Here is a 20,460-nt window from a genome sequence, read left to right as displayed (position 1 = left end):
GGTGAAAATATCGTTGCATGTTGTCGCCCATAGTCAATGCATTTTTGCAAATTTTCAATGTTTTGCAGGTCAGATTCACCCATCACAAATTTTCTTACTTTTTGAATCAGTCATGTGATTGCAGCACAGTAAGCCTGCCCTGATCAATAACTGACTCTACTTCTTCTAGTTATTAGGGCAGTAATATTCTCATATATAACTATCTTAATATACTGAAATCTTTTCTCTAATTTTTTTGTATTGATCAGAATGTTTTGTGTGGGTTTTTGCACAGGAAGGAGCACAGACAGAGTTGACCTACAAGTGTTTGTGTTGTGTAGGCAGTGTGAGCAGGACTTGCTTTGTGCAACATACATTTAGGCTGTAAATCTTCTGTACATATAAGGGGAAGTCCTGTAAGTGTGTAACCAGCAAATCAATATGTGTTGTTGGGCATGTGAAGAAATGAGTTCAAATAAACACTAACTATTATCAAACATAAAGTAGATTTTGGATGATGAATTTCTTTCAATGTAGACCAGACTCTCCCCCCCCACTGATTGTAATGATGTCAACAACAAAGCACATTGTACTATATTGGTCTAATCCAGATGCTCATGCATGATATGACACTTTTCTAATTGCCTTGGCCAATAAAGGAGACATGTCTTATTGGCTGCCATTCTAGCAGGTTACCCTAGAAAAGTGCCACCACAGGCACATTTTGCAAAACCTCTAAAGAAGGGCCTTTATTTTAATACACTTCCAGGTCTAGGAACCAAAAGCAACCAATTTAATGTTCAATGTTATTCTGCAGTAGACCTGCAAGTGCTTAATGCTGATTGGTCACTATGAATTACTAGGCCTAGATCAAATGATGTCCCTATTATTATGCTACACTAGACCATGTCAGAGTGTTAGAGGGAGCCATCATTTCCTCCCCGTGAGGTTGCTATGGCAAAAGGATGAAATTGTCTATTTTTTCCGAATTATACTACTAAACACAAAATATGTATCTGTACAGTCTGTAGGTATCTCAAGATGATCACAGCAATTTGCCTTATTTTTGAACTGCTAGACAGCTGGTACTGATGGTAGAATGGATAAATTGTAGAGCTCGTTGGGCTGTCACATTGATTTCTTGGAGTTTTTTTAATTCAAAGATATTAATTAAAAAATAGATTGAAAAATAACGGCTACTAATCTTGACGGCATGACAAAAGTCTGAGATACTGTAAATGATCACTGTCCCAGAGAGTAAATGCAAGTATACCCAGAGGAGCAATTCCTATAAATCACCTTTCAGCAGCTGGAGCAACATCCCCCTCATTGACCATAGTCCCACGTTTGTGATGGTTAATGCAATATAACTGAAAATTTTGCCTGGTGAAACCAAGAGAGTTTCTTATTTCATTAAGAAGTAGATATGGTTCATAAAAGTGTCACTGTGAGTGTTTCCAATAAAAAATATCAGCAATAGTTAGAGCAAAAAGGTTCACAATGTTCATCTGGTCTTTTAGAACATGAACAGATAAAACTGGGACAACACAACATTGTACATTATCTATTTACTGATATGAACCCAACACCTTTTGCAGGTTTTTCCTGCACCCTCAAGATGTTCCATTGCCATTGAGAATTGTGGGAACATACCATCCTAGCCACCTCAGGAGCCAGTTTAAAGACAACCTTAAGACCACAAGGGTAGATAATGTATATTCTAGATCTAGATGATGGTATCCTTATAAATTGTTGTAATGCTACTAAAAGATTTCTGGTTGGTTGGTTCTAGACAGAACTTCAGGCATACTGTTTTTAAAGTTCATTTATTTAAAACAGAAAGTAGATGGGTTTATAGGCACATTTATTAGAATTCTTACATATAACAGCAAGTAAAAATATTCAAGGATCAATTTCAAGGATCACAAAACACCCATTAGATGTTTCACTTCTTTATATTTCTTCTTGCCAGTTACGTGTTGGTGCAAGTAGAACAGTTGCCAGTAAATGGGCACATTGGTGGATTTCTCCCTTATGACGATCACTCTAGCAGAAATAAAAAAAAAGAAATGGTGGCTAAAGTGTATAGTTAGTCTACAGCAGCCAATCAGCAACTAGCTTGCATTATCCTGCTACCTGGCAGAAAGTGGTTGATTGTTATGGGCGACTGTAAGTGGGCAACTTTGGACCAGATTAAATCTTGATCTCAACTAGGAGATAATTGGATGTCATCGAGATCATGCTTTGCTGACCTTTACTATAGAGACCTACACAGGTCTACCAGAATATAGTAAACACTGATGTGATCTTAGCCAGTTGTCAGGCACAGTAGTCTTCTTTGAGCCCTAGGCCTGCAGACCTATTGACTCACATCCATACCTCAACCACAATTTCTACTGTCAACCTGTCCAATTTTGCAGGTAACCTGCAAAAACTCATAGGAAGTTCATGGGAACATTTTTGTTCATCACTTATTATATGCACCATATTAATGGGTGAAACTGCTCAACTTTTTTACAGGTTTGGGACCTATTATTAAGATTGCACAGGACCCGGGGTTTTAACAGATTATCGATCTTTCCATAATTTCATCCCTTAAAGGGTACCCGCCACCCCAAAAATATTCCAAATCCTATTTTATTATGTTAGTCAGGCAAACTTAACGTTAGTTACACTGTATAGATTATTTGAATCTTGTTTCCATCAGTCTGGGAATTCATAATTATAACAAGTAGGCAGGAGCCATTTTGTGGACACTGTTATTAAGACAAGTCTTGTATCTTTTCAGAATCTTGTTTGTGCACCAGAATGGGGGACCTGATGTCCATCCCCATGTCCTGGTTACACAATTAAATGGTGAAGAAAACTGGGGGAATGTGGGGAGAGAAGTGACATCTAGTGAGTGCTGAATGGAAAGTGAAAGTAATGGTCTGCCCCACCTCTATGCCCAAGGCATAGAGGAGGGGCAGACAATATTTGATTGACAGCTAAGATTTTTAAAAGAGCTTATTTTTAAAAGAGCGTTAATAAAAGCATTCATAGTTGTTAATTTTATTTTTAATTTGAAAAGGACTTTTATTATAAAGCTTTTTATGTCTGGGCGACAGGTCTACTTTAAGTCTATTAGAAAATCACTGAAGCATAAAAAAAACCCAATAGGATTGTTTTGCCTCCTATAAGGATTAATTATATCTAAGTTCGGATTAAGAACAAGATACTGTTTATTATTAAAGAGAAAAAGGATATCAATAATTTGGATAAAATGGAGTGCATGGGAGATGGCATTTCAGGTGAGGGTGCAGGTGGATAACCCTAGATCAATGGACCCTATTAAAGTTATGAAGCTGAAATACTTTCACATCTTTTGACATTAAGGGTGACTAATTATAATGCGGCAAAATTTGAATATATGTTAAAGAATTTGTAATGGAGCTTCATAGTAAGATGTTATTGAATTCACATTATTCCAACAGCATTTTAGTGATATTGAGATGAGAGTTTTCTTGCTTTTCCTGCCCAGATGTCTGGTTTCCTAGTTCCTACCAGCAATTCTGCTCATGCGTGAGATATACAATTATGGATTTCTGGGAAACAAGTCTATAGGAAGTCCTATATGGCCTCTATGTACATATTTCAATAATGAAAGGCCCTGAGTGACAAAATAAAGCCCCAAATTAGTACTTACCTAGCTTGGTGCACTTAGGGTAAGGGATTACGCCATTATTGCATTTTACTGTTAACAGTCTGAATTGAGATATTTCATAGCCATGTACACATCTAAACAAAACACTGTCTCCATGCTGTAATATTGACCCTCTAAACCAGAAAAAGGGGCCTCTTCTGATACCATTTGCTTCCATGTCTTCCTCAGACAACTTGCACGGCTCTAAGGCAAACAAAAAACACAAATACTCATGTGTTAATGGGTTACCGAGTTATTCCTTCCTGTCTTCTCTGCCTCTCTCTGTGGTAAGTTTTTAAATGGCATGTTAGAATGAGGGTCAGTGACCCCAGTATTCAGAAGAGTCATCAATTTTGTGGTTAGAGACATATTTTGATATATTTGATATATTCTCATCTTTTGATCTCAAGGATAGTGTACATTATCTATTGAAACTGTAAAATGCCATGCCAGTGCAATTTACTCAATGGGTGCTCATGCTTTTAGGAAATAAGTGTGGAAAACTCCCAATATTACAGAATCAATGATTCCTCAGATAGATATGGGTTATTGCTCAGATTCAGTGGTGCCTTCCATTCTTGATAGACATTTCTTCGAGTAAACTACCAGGGGTCCACCTTTTCTCTGAGTGGACTGCCCTTAGTTTTTAAGACTGGTGGATATGACTATATTACTAACACCATCCCTCTACTGCCACAACTCTGGCTACCCCTTGCTGTTACAGCTTTGGGTTCCTAACACTGGTTTCCCTTTTCTCTATTTGTCTCCTTCCAAGCTCTTGGGTTGCTTTGCCCCAGATTCTTCTTCTACATCCTTACTCACATTAGGCTATGGAAGTGAATACAATTCTCTTACTCCCCTCTTTACACTTTAGATAAAAGATCACCTAATATTGACATCACATGGAGCTACTCCTGGTTCTGGATCTCCTGCTTGTTGGCTACTCTGCTTGTTATGCACTCATCTCCATTACACCTGTTGCCCTGAGTCTGTTGCATTACCCAAGCAAACTTATTGGCTGGGTGGGGTCAGCCAATCAGAGCTGACTCTGCCCTATTAAAGCCCAGACCTCCTCAAAGTCAGTCACAAGATTGATTACCTGGGCGCACCATGGTGTAAAACTCTTCCTCTGTGTGCATCACCCCCGGGAAAACGGTTCTCTAATGTTTCTACAACCATGTGCCGATTTTAATCAATCAATAAATCTGGAATTTTCATTATAATACTTTCTCCTTCATGTTTTGGTGCTCTGTGTTTCTACATACTCTTCAAAGTCAGTTCCTGAGCATTGACCTTGTTTCTTATGCACTGAGGCTTGCCCTAGCTCTTCTGTCCTGCTTCTACTCCTACTCTTGAATCTAGTCTTGTTCTCTTCCTGTTCCCTGCTCCTAGTCTTGTTCTTAGTCCTGTTCCAGTCCTGTCACACCATGACACTCCTGTCCTGTCTGTATGTCCACTCCTCAGTCCTGTTCCTCTCTGTTCTTATCTTGTTCATTGCCTGCTCCATCCCTATCCTGCCTGATCTAGATTCTTCACCCATGTAACCCTATTCTTGATCCTGTTCCTGCATCACCCCTACTTGTCTATGTGCACAGTAGCAGCTCCTCATCTGAAGGGCTCACTATCTCCTCGCCATAGTATCTCTCTCTTACAGGTCCTCACAATATCTCTACCTCAAACACCATTCTGGTAATGTAGGTCTCTGCTCCCATACTAAATATTGACCAGTAACATTGATGACAGAGATGGGATGACAATTTACAGCTGAAGACAGACATAAACCCATGAAGATCTACTTTTTTCCAAACCACTGTACAAAACCTTCTTGTGCCAGTGCAAATGTTTTGCCATGAGGGCCATGATGCCTCTGCAGTTCTACCTAGACCTCAGTATATAAGACCTCATATATCTTGTATCTTTCTTATATTTCCCATTTATCATAGCAAGATACAAGGCAAACTACTTTTTCCCTGTAACTTTGTGGGAGAATCTGTGCATGTACCTTTGCAGGCTGGTGGATCATCCCATTTTCCATCTCTACATGTAATGTTTTGGTTTCCTTCCAGTTTATAATATAGGGGGCATTTATATGTCAATAGCGAGCCGTGTTCATATGACTTCATTCGGTCTTGTAGTATTTCTCCGTATAGCACTACAGGTGGGGGCCCACAGCTTTCTAAGAGGAAAAAATGTTAAATTATTAGCGATACTGAGCCAACAGGTTGGATGTGCCTGAACGTCGCAGCAATGTCAACGTTGTCATTAATTCATTGTTGGAAATTAAAAGTGAGTTGTAAAATGTCTAGAAACAACAATTAACAGGTAGTAAAATACAATCTTTGGCTAAAAATGAGGTGGTTCATCCTTCTCCAAGGAATAACTACTTCACCAGATGGGAATTCATTTCAGTCACATTTTGGACCTACTTCTGTTCCATAAGCGTATGTAATGAAAATGCAATTTGTGTGGATCAGATTCAATTCCCACAGAGCCAGAAGCAATTCAATGGGAAAAAAACTCTTCTTGAGGATTTTTCCTCAAATTGAATCTCGCCATACGTTTTCGTGTGATAAATCATAAAATAATGTTCTCTCACTGATTTGAATCTGGCCCTATATAGAGTAATTTGGAAACTTTATTAGGGGTAAAATTTTCTCATGAAATTAAATCAGACCCTTTGTTTGAAGAGCAAATTAACCCTTTTTTCATAACTAACGCCTCTGCTGTGCTGCCTGTGCACTTGTGCTTATATTTTCAGGAAATGATCTGGAACTAAAATGATTCAATGACATGACCTTAAGGCCCATGCTTTGTCTGGTAAATTTAGGAGGGGGTCTATATAGAATAAAATACTTCAGGGCACTTTGGGAAAGGGATTGAAACCTTTTCTTTGGGATCAACAAGTGCCCAGGCTGTTCTGTCCCAAAGAAGAGTGAGTTCCAGAGCCCCACACCTAAATACAGCCATGAACAATATGGAACTAGGGGGTTCAGGCCTACTGGGCACCCCACCCCATGATCCCTTGGAAGTTGTTCCCAGTGGCTTATTTTTTAATTCCTGACTTGGAGGCATGGGTGGTAAATTTAGGAGGGGGCCTATATAGAAAAAAATACTTCAGGGCACTTTGGAGAAGAGGTTGAAACCCTTTCTTTGGAATCAACAAGTGCCCCACACCTAAATATAGCCCTGAACAATATGGGACTGGGGGGCCCAGGCCCACTGGGGCTGCAGTATTTGAGCCCACACACCCCTGGGCATCCCACCCCAGGTGCAACACCCCTCCTCCCCCCTACTACCTCTTTTCTCTGCTCATTGAAACTGGGACAGGGAAAGCAGCAAGCTCACAATCTAAAGTAGTGATCCCCAACCAGTAGCTCATGAGCAACATGTTCACTGACCCCTTGGATGTTGATCCCAGTGGCCACAAAGCAGAAGCTTATTTTTGAATTCCTGGCCTGGAGGCAAATTTTGGTTGTATAAAAAACAGGTGCACTGCCAAACAGAGTCTCCTGTAGGCTGTTAGTCCACATAGAGGCTACCAATAGCCAATTACAACTCATTATCAGTACTCCTATGAATAGTGATGGGCGAATTTATTCGCCAGGCGCGAATTCGCTGCGAATTTGCGCGTTTCGCCGCCAGCGAATAAATTCGCGAAACGCCCACGAAAATTCGCGGCAAAAATTCGCCGGCATCAAAAATTTTTTTTCGAAAAAACGGACGCCGGCACCAAAAACGGGAGCCGGCGTCAAAAACGGGCGCCGGCGTCGGAAAAACGGGCGCCGGCGTCAAAAATAGGCGCCGCGTCAAAAACGAGACGCCGGCGCAGTTTCGCAAATTTTTCGCCGTTTCCAGAATTTCGCGCGAAATTCGTGAATTTTTCGGCAAAACGGCGCAAATTCGCCCATCACTACCTATGAACTATTTTAATGTTTGTGTTGCTCTCCAACTGTTGTTTACATTTGAATGTTGCTCACAGGTAAAAAAAAAGTTTGGGGACCCCTGATCTAAAGTGCTCACAGGGTCCTGGACCCACCAGGTTTTTTCCCGGTGTCTCACTGGCCCAGTCCGACCCTGGCCCTGAATTTAACTCATACTGAACTGCAGTTCAGACCTTGAGTGATACATTTCACCACTTATAAAACGTCTTAAATTAGTGCTTACCCAATTTAGTGCACTTAGGGTATGGGATAACACCATTATTGCACTTTACTCGTAACAGGCTTGAATCAGATATTCCATATCCCTGTACGCATCTAAATGAAACACTTTCTCCATGTCTAACTGTGGACCTTCTATACCAAAAGAAGAAGCCCATTCTAATACCATTGGCCTCCATGTCTTCATCGGAAAGCGAGCAGGGCCCTAAGAGAGGAAAAAGATAAAAATACACAAGTGTGAGTGAGACACTGATGGGGTTCTTCCAATTTTCTTTACAATTTGTCTGTAGTTTTCATTTCAGAAGCAATGCAGTTTGCAACATGGAACCAGGTTGAATTTGTGGGCAGGGATGGGGGGTGACCCCAACAAGGTCTGTGATGTTGGCAAGCAAAAGATCAATTCATTGTGTGGCTTGAGACCGTATCAGACTAGGGTACATTGAGGGCACTAACTGCCATTTTTATTAAACTTACCCCAAGGGGCAGATTTACTAAGCTCGAGTGAATAGTTCGAATCAAAAAAAAAATCGAATTTCGAAGTAATTCTTTTGGTACTTCGACCATCGAATTCGATCAAATCGAATGATTCAAACGATTCGAAGTACAAATCGTTCGACCATTCGATAATCAAAGTACAAAGTCTCTTTAAAAAAAACTTCGACTTCATACTTCGCTAAATTAAAGCTAGATGTGGTTGGGGAAAATATTTTTGTCCAACAGGTGCGCTTTAAATAACCCCAATAGGCTGATTTTGTTTCCAATAAGGATTAATTACTGTATATCTTAGTTGGGATCAAGTACAAGCTACTGTTTTATTATTACACAGAAAAAGGAAATCTTTCTTAAAAATTTGGATTATTTGATTATAATGGAGTCTATGGGAGACGGCCTTTCTGTAATTCAAAGCTTTCTCTATAACAGGTTTCCGGATAACGGATCCCATACCTGTATATCATACCTCCCAACATTTTGAAAATGGAAAGAGGGACAAAAAGATTTGTCGTGTGTAACGCGGCAAAAAATTTTTGACCACAACCCATTTGTGTGGCCCCATCCCCTAATTATCATGTTCATTTTACAAAATTTGGCAGGTTATGAAAGTTTGAAGATATTTCTGTGGTTTATATGTGTTATTACAGTTTTGCTAATGAAGGTGGATTGCCCTTTAAGCTGCAAATCAGTTTCCCCAAGAGACCTGCTTATCTTAAATTGTTGCAATTGTTTCTTTGCTTATTTAAATTTATCAAAGTGCAGCTGCCATGTATTCTGATCTGTGCAAGAGCGACCCACTTAAACAAAAGAATAGATCGGTCCCTCGCCTCGGGCAAATGCCAGAATGAACAGATTGCCAGTCCGAGCCTGTTACATCCACTCACTCCAGCCTTTATACATCACATTTTTGCCTAACTAACTATATTAGATACATTTATTTCATTTTGCAAAGCCTGTCTATTTACCCAGTTTTTATTTTTATACTGAACTGTCCCTTTAAATTCCCTGCACACCTGATCTCCAGTGCCCCGGCTCAGTGGTGTAACAACCGTGTGCTGGGCTCCCCTGCAAAAATAATCTTCGGAGGACCCGGAGCAGTGCACTTCCCAAGCATTCAGCTATCACTGACCCATTCCAAAAAACAAATGCTCTGTAAGGCTACAAATGTATTATTATTGCTTCTTTTTATTACTCATCTTTCTATTCAGGCCTCTCCTATTCATATTCCAGTCTCTTATTCAAATCAGTGCATGGTTGCTAGGGTGATTTGGACTCTAGCAACCAGGTGGCTGAAATTGCAAACCCGAGAGCTGCTGAATGAAAAGCTTAATAACTCAAAAACCACATAATGAAAACTAATTGCAAATTGTCTCAGACTATCCCTCTCTATATCATACTAACAGTTAACTTAAAAGCTGAAGAGGAAACATATGAGGGTCCAGATATCAGTGGCCCCTCATGCAGCTAAACATTTGGCCTATTTCATGGCCATTCCCTATTTCTATGAGAACAAGAGACTAAATAGATGGAATAATAGATTATAATATGTAAAGAAAAGAGAATAGAGGTTGAGTGAGGAGAGGAACAATAGTAGAGCTGAGAGTGGGCCCTTGGTGTAAGGTTTTTGGGTGGGTCCCCATACCTCCCAACTGTCCCTTTTTTGGAGGGACATTCCCTCTTTTGACAGCTCAACCCGCAGTCCCTCATTTGTACTGGAAAGTCCCTCTTTTCTCTGCACTGAACAGCCAGAAAAAGAACCAAAGTTTCTCACTTAATTGGCTTTTAGCAGAGAGCCCAGCACAGCTAACAGGTGCAAATAAGATACTTTGTAACAATTTTGAGACACAAAAACACAGTTTAGATAAGGAGAAATATTTTCAAACTTTCATAACCTGCCAAATTTTGTAAAACAAACATGGTAATTAGGGGGTGTGGCCACAGAAAGGGGTGTGGTCAAAAAATTGCTGCGCTACATGTTGGGAGGTATGGGTCCCTGGTGTCCCAGTCCGGCGCTGATTCCAGTACATATCCGACTACTCAAAGCTGTTGTCTTTAAAGGCTCCAGATTTGATTATTATTATTAACATGTATTTATATAGCACCGACATATTGCGTAGCACTGTATTGCACAATATATGGGAATGAAGCCCAGACCCAAATATTGTACTATTTATACATGTAATTATTCAAATTATTGCAGAAACAGCACAAAAGAAGGCTGATGTATTTTGTGTAAAAGGCAGAGAGAAATATAACGGACCCCTTACCTGATACCTGAGCTCCTACTTCAATACAGCACAGGATCAACACCAAAACCCCAACAGGACCCATTTGACTGTAAAACTGTGACCGTTCCTTGTCGGTGTCCAGTCGTCTGCTCTTTCCCTCAGCCAGAGTTTCAGCTCATCCCTTTTTATCCTCCCTGATATTGTGACCTCAAAGTGGGAATGTCGGGAATCTAAACTGCTAGATAACCTGTCCCGCCCCTGCTCCAAACACCAGTCCCGAGGCTCTGGATATCAGATACATGAGTGATAACATCAGCAGTGTAAACAGAACTTTGGATTTTTAAGCTCCTAAACCTCAAAATAAACTTTTAGCAAAAAAAGTCTAAAGTCTTTGTAACAAAGATGAGTAAATAAATCTCTTGCGTATTGACGGGAACTGCTAATGATGTAAAATAAGTCAATATAGAAAGGTTAGGGTCAGTCCACATGAACAGATTCGGGGAGATTAGTCACCCCAGCAGCAAATCCCCTCTTCTTCGGAGCGACAACTCCCCAAACTGCCTTCCCCCTGCCCTTCGCCGGCTAAAATGAAAATTTCCTGCAGCAATTCACATGCGGCGATTCGTTTTCTGAAAGTCGCCCGAAGTTTCCTAGTTAGGCAGTTTAGGGAGATTGTCCCCCGAAGAAGAGGCGAGTTGTCGCTGGGGTGACTAATCTCCCCAAATCTACTCATGAGGCCTGACCCTAAATGTCACACAAAGTGGAAAAACTCCAGTGCTTTGTCCAACCACCTGTGCAGCCACTGACTTTAAAGCAACAGTAAAACCAAAAAATAAAAGTGTTTTAAAGTAATTCAAAGACTAAATCAAAAGGATACAGACTGAGGGGCAAATTCACTAAGGCGCGAAGCGCCGAACGCTAGCGTTAATTCGCTAGCGTTTGGCATTTTCGCTACTGCGCAAATTCACTAACGAACGCTGGCATAGTTTCGCTAGTGTTACTTCGCAACCTTACGCCAGGCGAATCTTCGCTAGCGACGAAACTACGCAAATTCACTAACTTGCGCAGTGTACTGAACGCTACCTTTTACGCTAGACTTCCTTCACCACCTCAGACCTGGCGAAGTGCAATAGAGTAGATAGGGATTGTTTCAAAAAAAGTCAAAATTTTTTCTAAGTCCCAAAAAACGCTGGCGTGTTTTCTACATGATGGCTGATAGGCTGAAAAATATCGAAAAATTTTTGGGGCTCCCCTCCTTCCCCCCTACATTTCCTGACTCATGGCAACTTACCTAGACAGTGGGCACATGTGTAGGGCAAAATACAATTTTTATTTGCTGATTTGAAGGTTTTCTAGGCATTTATAGTGCAGATACGTGTTCCTCCATTGAAATTTGAATTTCGCGCCGTATGCAAATTAGCCTTCGCTAGCGCAACTTCGCTTTATATAGCGAATCAACGCTAGCGCAACTTCGCAACCTTACGCTACCCCTGTGCGCAACTTCGGATTTTAGTGAATTTGCGGAGCCCTGGCGAAACTACGCCTGGCAAAGTGCGGCGAAGTGCGGCGAAGTTGCGCCTGGCGCAACTTCGCATCTTAGTGAATTTGCCCCTAAGTGTCTAGGAATGCCTCTAGGAATGTTGTATCCTTTGGAGTTTACACTGCACAGCCTGCTGGTTTGTACTTTATCATTCAGTGGCTCTCCAGTTTTAATTTCAGCTATTTCTGTGCTTGACATTCAAGTTTTTTTTTTTGGAGAAAAAACTCAAATCGAGTTTTGTATCATTCGAATGGAATTTGATTCAAGTTTTTGGATTGGTAAAATAAGTAAAATGAGTGGGAGTTTAAACAATTAAGTGTTTTAAATAAAAGAAAGTTAACTTAAAAGTGAACCACCACCAAGTAATATCAGGAATCAGGAATTGGTGACAATTCTGTCTATATTTGGAGGATATTCTGGAGATAATCATTAGTAAACCCTGCAAGAAAATGTATGTAGCATGAATGCGATAATACGCATTAATAAACAGTATATATTTGCATCAGAATATTCGCAATGACGGAAGTGCTTGGACTTTACTAAACCCGCTCTTGCATTTCTGGCTTTTTTTTTTGTGCAGGTCATTCTCTAACAAACTAAAGGTTAACTTAAAGGTCAACTAACCCTTTGAGACCATACAGTCCCCCTGTTTACTTACTATAAACAGTCTCTCACGCCCACTCAGAGACAGTCACCTATGAATGAAAATGTTACACACAAAAGTTCCAATAATTGTATATATTTATTATTATTATTATTACAATTATTGTTATCACATATATGAGTTTGCCAAATCCATAACTTGCAGGCCAATTTATCAACATTTTCATTTTAGTGGTGTTCTGGGTTTTTTAAAGCACAAATAAACAAAGTTTTTCCAAAACCACAAATGCTATGACATTTATTAAAAGATCCAAATATAAGAAGTATATAAAGAAAAAAGAAAAAACGCTGAACAATCCAAATAAGAATACGAATATCTCCAAAACCTTTACAATATGAGGTTTTTTGGACAATTACTAGTGAAGACAAATCTGAAAACCTCTAAAAGGCTGAATGGCTTAAAAAAAAAATCCAATAGGATCAGCTCCCATTGACTATATATAACCTTAGCTGCTTTTACTTGGTGACGTTTTGTAGTAGAGTTTTTCATGGTTTTTACAGTTTGTAAATCTTGAGTTTTTAGGGTTTTAGAGACATTTTAAAAAAAAAATTCAGTAAAGGGCAGGGGCGGAGGCTGTTCAGTTCTGTGTATAAGCCGTTGCTTATAGTAATATTTTTATATGAATATGAATATGGAATCCAATGAGTTAGAGAGTAAAGGAACCCGTATCCAATGTCTTCCTGAACCGCCCACTGCAACGCCAACACTGACAGTTGCACATCATGGCTGATTGCTTAAAGGGGTTGTTCACCTTTAAATTAATTAAAAACCTGTTATTCAGAAAGCTCCGAATTAAGGAAAGGCCATCCTTTATAGTCAAAATGTTTAAAAATGATTTCCTTTTTCTGGGTAATAATAACTAAGATATAATTAATCCTTATTGGAAGCAAAACCAGCCTATTGGCTTTATTTCATGTTTATATGATTTTCTAGTAGACTTAAAGGGATACTGTCATGTCATTGAAATCTGACATGGGGCTAGACATTTTGTTAATTTCCCAGCTGTCCCAAGTCATGTGACTTGTGCTCTGATAAACTTCAATCATTCTTTACTGCTGTACTGCAAGTTGGAGTGATATCACACCCTCCCTTTTCCCCCCCAGCAGCCAAACAACAGAACAATGGGAAGGTAACCAGATAACAGCTCCCTAACACAAGATAACAGCTGCCTGGTAGATCTAAGAACAGCACTCAATAGTAAAAACCCATGTCCCACTGAGACACATTCAGTTACATTGAGAAGGAAAAACAGCAGCCTGCCAGAAAGCAATTCTCTCCTAAAGTGCAGGCACAAGTCACATGACCAGGGGCAGCTGGGAAATTAACAAAATGTTTAGCCCCATGTCAGATTTTAAAATTGAATATAAAAAAAATCTGTTTGCTCTTTTGAGAAATGGATTTCAGTGCAGAATTCTGCTGGAGCAGCACTATTAACTGATTCATTTTGAAAAAAAAATTTTTTTCCCATGACAGTATCCCTTTAAGGTATGAAGATCCAAATTATGGAAAGACCCGTTATCCGGAAAGCCCCAGGCCCCGAACATTCTGGATAATAGGTCCCATACCTGTATGTTGTAGAGAGTGATATTCTGAGACAATTTGCAATTGGTTTTAAAGGGGTTGTTCACCTTTAAATTAACTTTTACTATGATGTAAAGAGTGATATTCTGAGACAATTTAATTAGAGTCCAAATTATCCTAGCAACCATGCACTTATTTGAATAAGAGACTGGAATATGAATAGGAGAGGCCTGAATAGAATGATGAGTAATAAAAAATACTAATAACAATACATTTGTAGCTTTACAGAGCATTTTTTGATTAAATGGGGTCAGTAACCCCTGTTTGAAAGCTGGAGAGTGTCAGCCGTAGAAGGCAATTCATTCAAAAATGATAAAAAATTCAACAACGAAGACCAATTGAAAAGCTGCTTAGAATTAACTCAAAGGTGAACCCACCCCTTTACCAGAAAATGGAGTGCACTTTGTCAGTTAGGAGACCATTATAACTGGATGTTGGAATGTGACCTGCTGGTGGTCTTCACGTGGCAGAAGAGAAAACAGAAGCCGGTGGCCACAATGCACACGGACAGTACAAGCCTTATGATATTCTGCAATTTATAATCTGTAAAGAAAGAATAAGGACTACGTCACCAATTGCTCTACATAGTTTTACAATACAGGTATGGGATCCATTATCCAAAAACTGCTTATCCAGAAAACTCAAATAATTCAAATGTTTAAAAATAATTTCCTTTTTCTGTTTAATAATAAAACAGTAGCTTGTACTTGATCCCAACTAAGACATAATGGATCCTTATTGGATGCAAAAAACAGCCTATTGGGTTTATTTCATGTTTATATGATTTTCTAGTAGACTTAAGAAGATCCAAATTACGGAAAGACTCCGGAAAACCTCAGGTCCCGAGCATTGTGTATAACAGATGTAGGGTTGACACCTGTCTGGATGTGACCCGGACAGGCCGGCGTTTTGAAGGGCTGCCCAGGTCATGACAGTCTGCCCAGGTTTTTCAAATATGGAAAAACCGGGTAGGATACCTTGATTGAAAAGGAGATCAGCCAATTGCTGATCCTCACATCATAGCCCTGCCCCTGTGATGTCTCTTGCTCCGCCTGTAATATCACTGACCCGGCCCTCTGACATCATGACTCCACCCCTTCCTGGATCGTGGGCCACGGAAAGGTGGCAACCCCTAAACAGGTCCCATACCTGAGTGGTACCATTACCCGTATACTGAAGACTCGTTATGGTCCACAGCTTCCTATATATTGTACTTAGTCTCACTTGCCCCCAGTCTTACAATTACCTTCCATGCAGAGGCTCCAGGGATGGACTACTCTGTGCACCTGACTGACGGGGTTTTCTGCAAAGCAGGTATAATACAGACTTGTACTGATATTATACAGGAGAATAGTCGCTGCCTTGATGGTATTGTTGTTGGGATCTCTCCACCCGATCTCAAGGTCTCCATTTATTGAGCAGGACACATTCATATCACATGACTTGTATGTGACTGTATGGTGATGTATTGTCAGGTCTTCTTCTTTTAACCTCCCTGCAAAAAAATTATTAAATTAGAAATAAATTGATTATAGAATTCAATATAAGAAAAAAAAAACCTCTTCCTTATATTTATACAGGTAGGGGACCTGTTATCCAGAATGCTCGGGACCTGGGGATTTCCAGATAACTTTTCTGTAATTTGGATCTTCATACCTTAAGTCTACTAGAAATTCATATAAACATTAAATAAACCCAATAGGCTTAGGTTCTGTCTTTAATAAGGATTAATTATATCTTAGTTGGGATCAAGTACAAGCTACTGTTTTATTATTACACAGAAAAAGGAAATCATTAAAAAAAATGTGGATTATTTGGATAAAATGAAGTCTATGGGAGACGGCCTTTCCATAATTCGGAGCTTTCTGGATAATGGGTTTCCGGATAACGGATCCCATGCCTGTATATATGTATATATATATATTTAATTGCTTGGGTGACTGCAGTGATTGGAGTTTGCCAAAATCACCTACAGCTCACAATCTGTTTCCTATGAAGTAACACAGTGCTGGACCCAGTGCTTGTTAAGTAGGTGCGGAACTATAGGTTACATTTATATCTAAGTTGTCTGTATTCCCCTATATGACTCACGAGACACATACTTTTCCTATGCCAGCCGGTACGAGTCAAATCAAAAGTTCACAACTATTATATATAATGCAGCAGAGGGTCGGGTCCAAGAGATTTCACGGGTCTCCTGTTATCATTGGGGGCACATTTTATATATTTGTCATGTTTAAAGGGGTTGTTCACCTTTAAATAAACTGTTAGTATGATGTAGAGAGGGATATTCTGAGACAATTTGCAATTGGTTTTCATCTTTTATTATTTGTGGTTTTTGAGTTATTTATTCAGCAGCTCTCCAGTTTGCTATTTCAGCCGTCTGGTTGCTAGGGTCCAAATTCCCCTAACAACCATGCATTGATTTTATTAAGAGACTGGAATTTGAATAGGAGAGTGACTGAATAGAACGATAAGTAATAATAAGTAGCACTTAAAGGGGTAATTCACATTTAAGTTAACTTTTAATAATTTATAGAATAGCCAGTTCTAAGCAACATTTTCATTGGTCTTCATTTTTTTCCTTTTTATACTTTTTGAATTATTTGCCTTCTTCCGCTGTCAGTGACCCCCCCCCTCCCTCCCCCCATTTGAAAGCTGGAAAGAATCAGGAGAAGAAGGTAAATAATTCCAAAACTAGAACAAAAGAAGATTACAAAGAAGTTAACTTAAAGGTGAACCACCCCTTTACCAAAGAATTAAACAAATCCATAGGGTCTGATTATTAACATTTGGAAAAGAAACTATGAACCCCAGACCGAAATATATTGAATGTGCCAATGGGAATCTCACACTAGTAAGTCCCCTCCACCATGTGCAGGAGAGGAGGTGACACCCTATAGAAATGTGTCACTGTTTTATCTGCTGGAGCCGATCATTCCCTTTCATGTAATGGGAATGGCACAACAGAAACGTTCTCTGGCAGTAGTCAGACATGGGGTACAACACGCTCAGTCAGACTTGATTACGAACTTGTGATCTTTAGTAAATATGACATGTATTGTGAAAATACAACTGACAAACTGGGGCAAATGTTGGTGAAGGTAGTCAAGGAGAAAATGTGCCCCGACATGTAGTAGTTCCAATCACTTACTATACATTGTGACATTATAACATTGTATGAAATCATCTTTCTCCTCCAGGCCGCGCATATCTGTCACATATGTTCCTTGATCTTCCCTGGTTATTTTATTGATGATTAGTGAAGCATCAGGTTTGCTGCCCAGTCTTGTTTTAAACTGACGGTTCTTCCATTGAACAGGTTCATTGGGTTTGGATGTAGCAATGTGCTGTCCCTTTAAAATCCAAGAGATCTCTGTGATTCCTGTTCTATTCACTTGCAGAATGGTCTCTTCCCCTTCAGCTGCTGCAACTGATTCTGTAGCTTTACATGAGAGGTCACACAATACACCTGCGAGGAACATACAATACATTTACATTGCACAAAGCTGGACAGATACAAAGGGCAATCTTCAGACACAGAACACCATGTTTTTTTTTAACAAACACAATCGCGGCCTTGCAGGGAGTTGTTCCTGCCGCTATTTTGCCTGATGCAACACAATGAATGCTGATATATTCAGGGCTGGGTTTGCAGCACTAACAGTGGGGGCATTGAATGGTTGCCCCAATGATGGTCAAATCCGACCTGTTTCTTATCGACAAAAATTTGTGTGAAAATTTGGCAAAATGCAAATCTAGGGGCGAGAATTTTGCAGTGAAACTTGTCAAACAATTCCAGTCATTTGAGTTAACTTTTAGTAGGATGTAGAGAGGGATATTCTGAGATAATTTGCAATTGGTTTTCATTTTTTATTAATTGTGGTTTTTGAGTTATTCAGCTTTTTATTTCAGCAGCTCTCCAGTTTGGAATTTCATCCATCTGGTTGCTAGGGTCCCAATTCCCCTAGCAACCATGCACTGATTTGAATAAGAAACTGGAATATAAATAGGAGAGGCCTGAATAGAAAGATGAGTAAGAAAAAGTAACAACAACAATACATTTGTAGCCTTATACAGTAGGTTATTTGATTTTTAAATGACCCCTATTTGAAAGCTGGAAAGAGACAGAAAAAGGCAGCAAATAATTCAAACGCTATAAAATATAAATAATAAAGACCAATTAAAAAGTTGGTAAGAATTAATCATTCTATAACATACCAACAGTTAACTTAAAGGTGAACCACCCCTTTAAAGCAGAGTTCTTTTTGGTGCAATTACTGCCACATTCAAACCTTTCCATTGGTCTTCATTATTTATTTTTTTTATAATTTTTTAATTATATTGCCTTATTTCAAGTTTTTTCCACCCGTCTACTATATATTTGGCTGAGCCATAACTTTTACTCACTTTGTCTATTGTAACACTGGAACATAAACGTCAACCTCTATACTTAATGAATGACTTTATACTGTACAAATATCTGTGTTCACTCTAATAAAATACCCACTTGTGGCTGTCTTCATACATGACCCTTACAATCCCATATACATATTAGTAGTAGTAGTAGTAGAAGGGAAATGTAAAAATAAGGGTTAAGATAAAATCAAGCCAAAAGGGGAACAAGATGGTGGATAAACACCGAAGGGGGTGGTTTACTCAATAGACCAGTTGTTTTTTTTATACTGGAACCATCCCTGGCACCATTTCTTACTTGTGGGCAGGGAGTGGAGGTCACTGGTGGGAGGAGAGTGGGTGGGTGTTGGGAGGAGAGTGGGCGGGCAATGGTAGGAGAGTGGGCGGCGTTGGGAGGAAAGTGGGCGGGTAGTGGGTCAGGTATAAGTGGCTGTGTGGCAGGTCCCTCTAAAGATTTTTTGTTGCTCTACTGTAACTTATGCTGGAATGGTACATGATCTCTCCCCCTATCAATTTACACCCGGTACAACCAGTTACCCCTGATATCAGTCCGACGAATCAGTCAAGTGAAACGAAGGGAGAAAACTATTTAAAGAACATTGAACATAGAATGTAACACTTACATTTTGGAAGAAGAAAAAGCAATAAAAGGCAGCAGGAATGGAGTAACATTGTCTGGATGTTGATTCCCCGACGAAAGAGAAGTTCTAAACTGTCCCCTGCGGGAAATGCACAGAGACATCAATCATTTGCTTAAACTCTATAACGTATGTGGTTTTGTGCTTTATTCTAAAAAACAGGAAGAAAACAGCAAAAACATTGTTCTCTTTTGTTGCATATATAAATAAACCATATCTAGAGACATCTGACCAACAAGGAACTGTTCCTTCTGTACCTGAATCATCATGTTCCCTTTTTTCTGATATTTTCTTATGTCACAGTAGATCATCCCCTTCATTTATTTGGTTGTCTTTCTTTGAGCTTTTCTTATGTTGTGCTATGGTGTTTTTGTAGACGTATCACCTGGATAGTGGGACAAACACGAGTATATAATGAACAGTATAAAGACAGGCAGAGGAGGAGGAGGAGGGTTGGGCAGGAAGGGCCGTGGGGAGAGTCTGGTCAGTCATTTACTGTATCTGTAACCCACTAATTAGTGTTTTCACATCACACTCATCCCTACTAATAACATCCAGCCATATTAGATGCACACGATCATTCATAGGCTCATGCTGACTTTCAAACAGCCTCATTGCTTATAATAATTTCTATCTTCTGAGGCTGGCGGAGCATGTGTTAAAGTCAGGGCAACTAACATGTTGTGCACGTATGGTGTCTAATTTGAACTTTATGTGCTTACCACATAACTGTCCCTATCTCAACTGAGTTCACTTTGTAATATATGGCTGTGACACCTTGTATCCAGTCTAACAATAAAGTCCAGTACCTAAACTACCAGTTACTGACATTTAGTGTTTTTCCAAAGCATTCCGTCCAATTGACCATTTGTGGACTAACATTTTCCAAGAGCCTCTCTATTTATTACAAGTGAACAGATATAAACATTAATAACCCTACTATAATTTTCGCCATAACCGTCACTCAGACTGTGACCCTTTAGCTCATAAGGTTACATATATATAGAAACATTGGGGTAACAGTCACCCTGCTATAGTTCCAGGGGTACCCAGGGCACAAATAAACACTCACCCCAAATC

At 39.6% G+C, this 20,460-nt stretch overlaps 2 protein-coding genes across 2 annotated transcripts; both read right to left on the bottom strand.

Moving 5' to 3' along the window:
• Positions 1–1,789: 1,789 nt before the first annotated feature.
• LOC108699425 (coagulation factor XIII B chain) lies at positions 1,790–10,719 on the bottom strand. The gene is made up of 5 exons (XM_018231498.2): positions 10,581–10,719; positions 7,826–8,026; positions 5,664–5,837; positions 3,665–3,865; positions 1,790–2,025 (listed from the first exon to the last, which is right to left on the bottom strand). Exons 1-5 carry the CDS (start codon positions 10,642–10,644, stop codon positions 2,021–2,023), a joined length of 645 nt encoding a protein of 214 aa, XP_018086987.1. The 5' UTR covers positions 10,645–10,719; the 3' UTR covers positions 1,790–2,020.
• Positions 10,720–14,632: 3,913 nt separating this feature from the next.
• Positions 14,633–20,419, bottom strand: LOC108699592 (SLAM family member 5). Its single transcript, XM_041573610.1, has 5 exons — positions 19,638–20,419; positions 19,366–19,461; positions 17,481–17,798; positions 15,573–15,821; positions 14,633–14,869 (listed from the first exon to the last, which is right to left on the bottom strand). Exons 2-5 carry the CDS (start codon positions 19,412–19,414, stop codon positions 14,748–14,750), a joined length of 738 nt encoding a protein of 245 aa, XP_041429544.1. The 5' UTR covers positions 19,415–19,461; positions 19,638–20,419; the 3' UTR covers positions 14,633–14,747.
• Positions 20,420–20,460: the final 41 nt, after the last annotated feature.

The sequence above is a fragment of the Xenopus laevis genome, chromosome 8L (assembly GCF_017654675.1).
Source record: "Xenopus laevis strain J_2021 chromosome 8L, Xenopus_laevis_v10.1, whole genome shotgun sequence".
NCBI lineage: Eukaryota > Metazoa > Chordata > Amphibia > Anura > Pipidae > Xenopus > Xenopus laevis.
The sequence above is the reverse complement of the archived record's forward strand: the minus strand, read 5'-3'. Positions and strand labels throughout refer to the sequence as shown.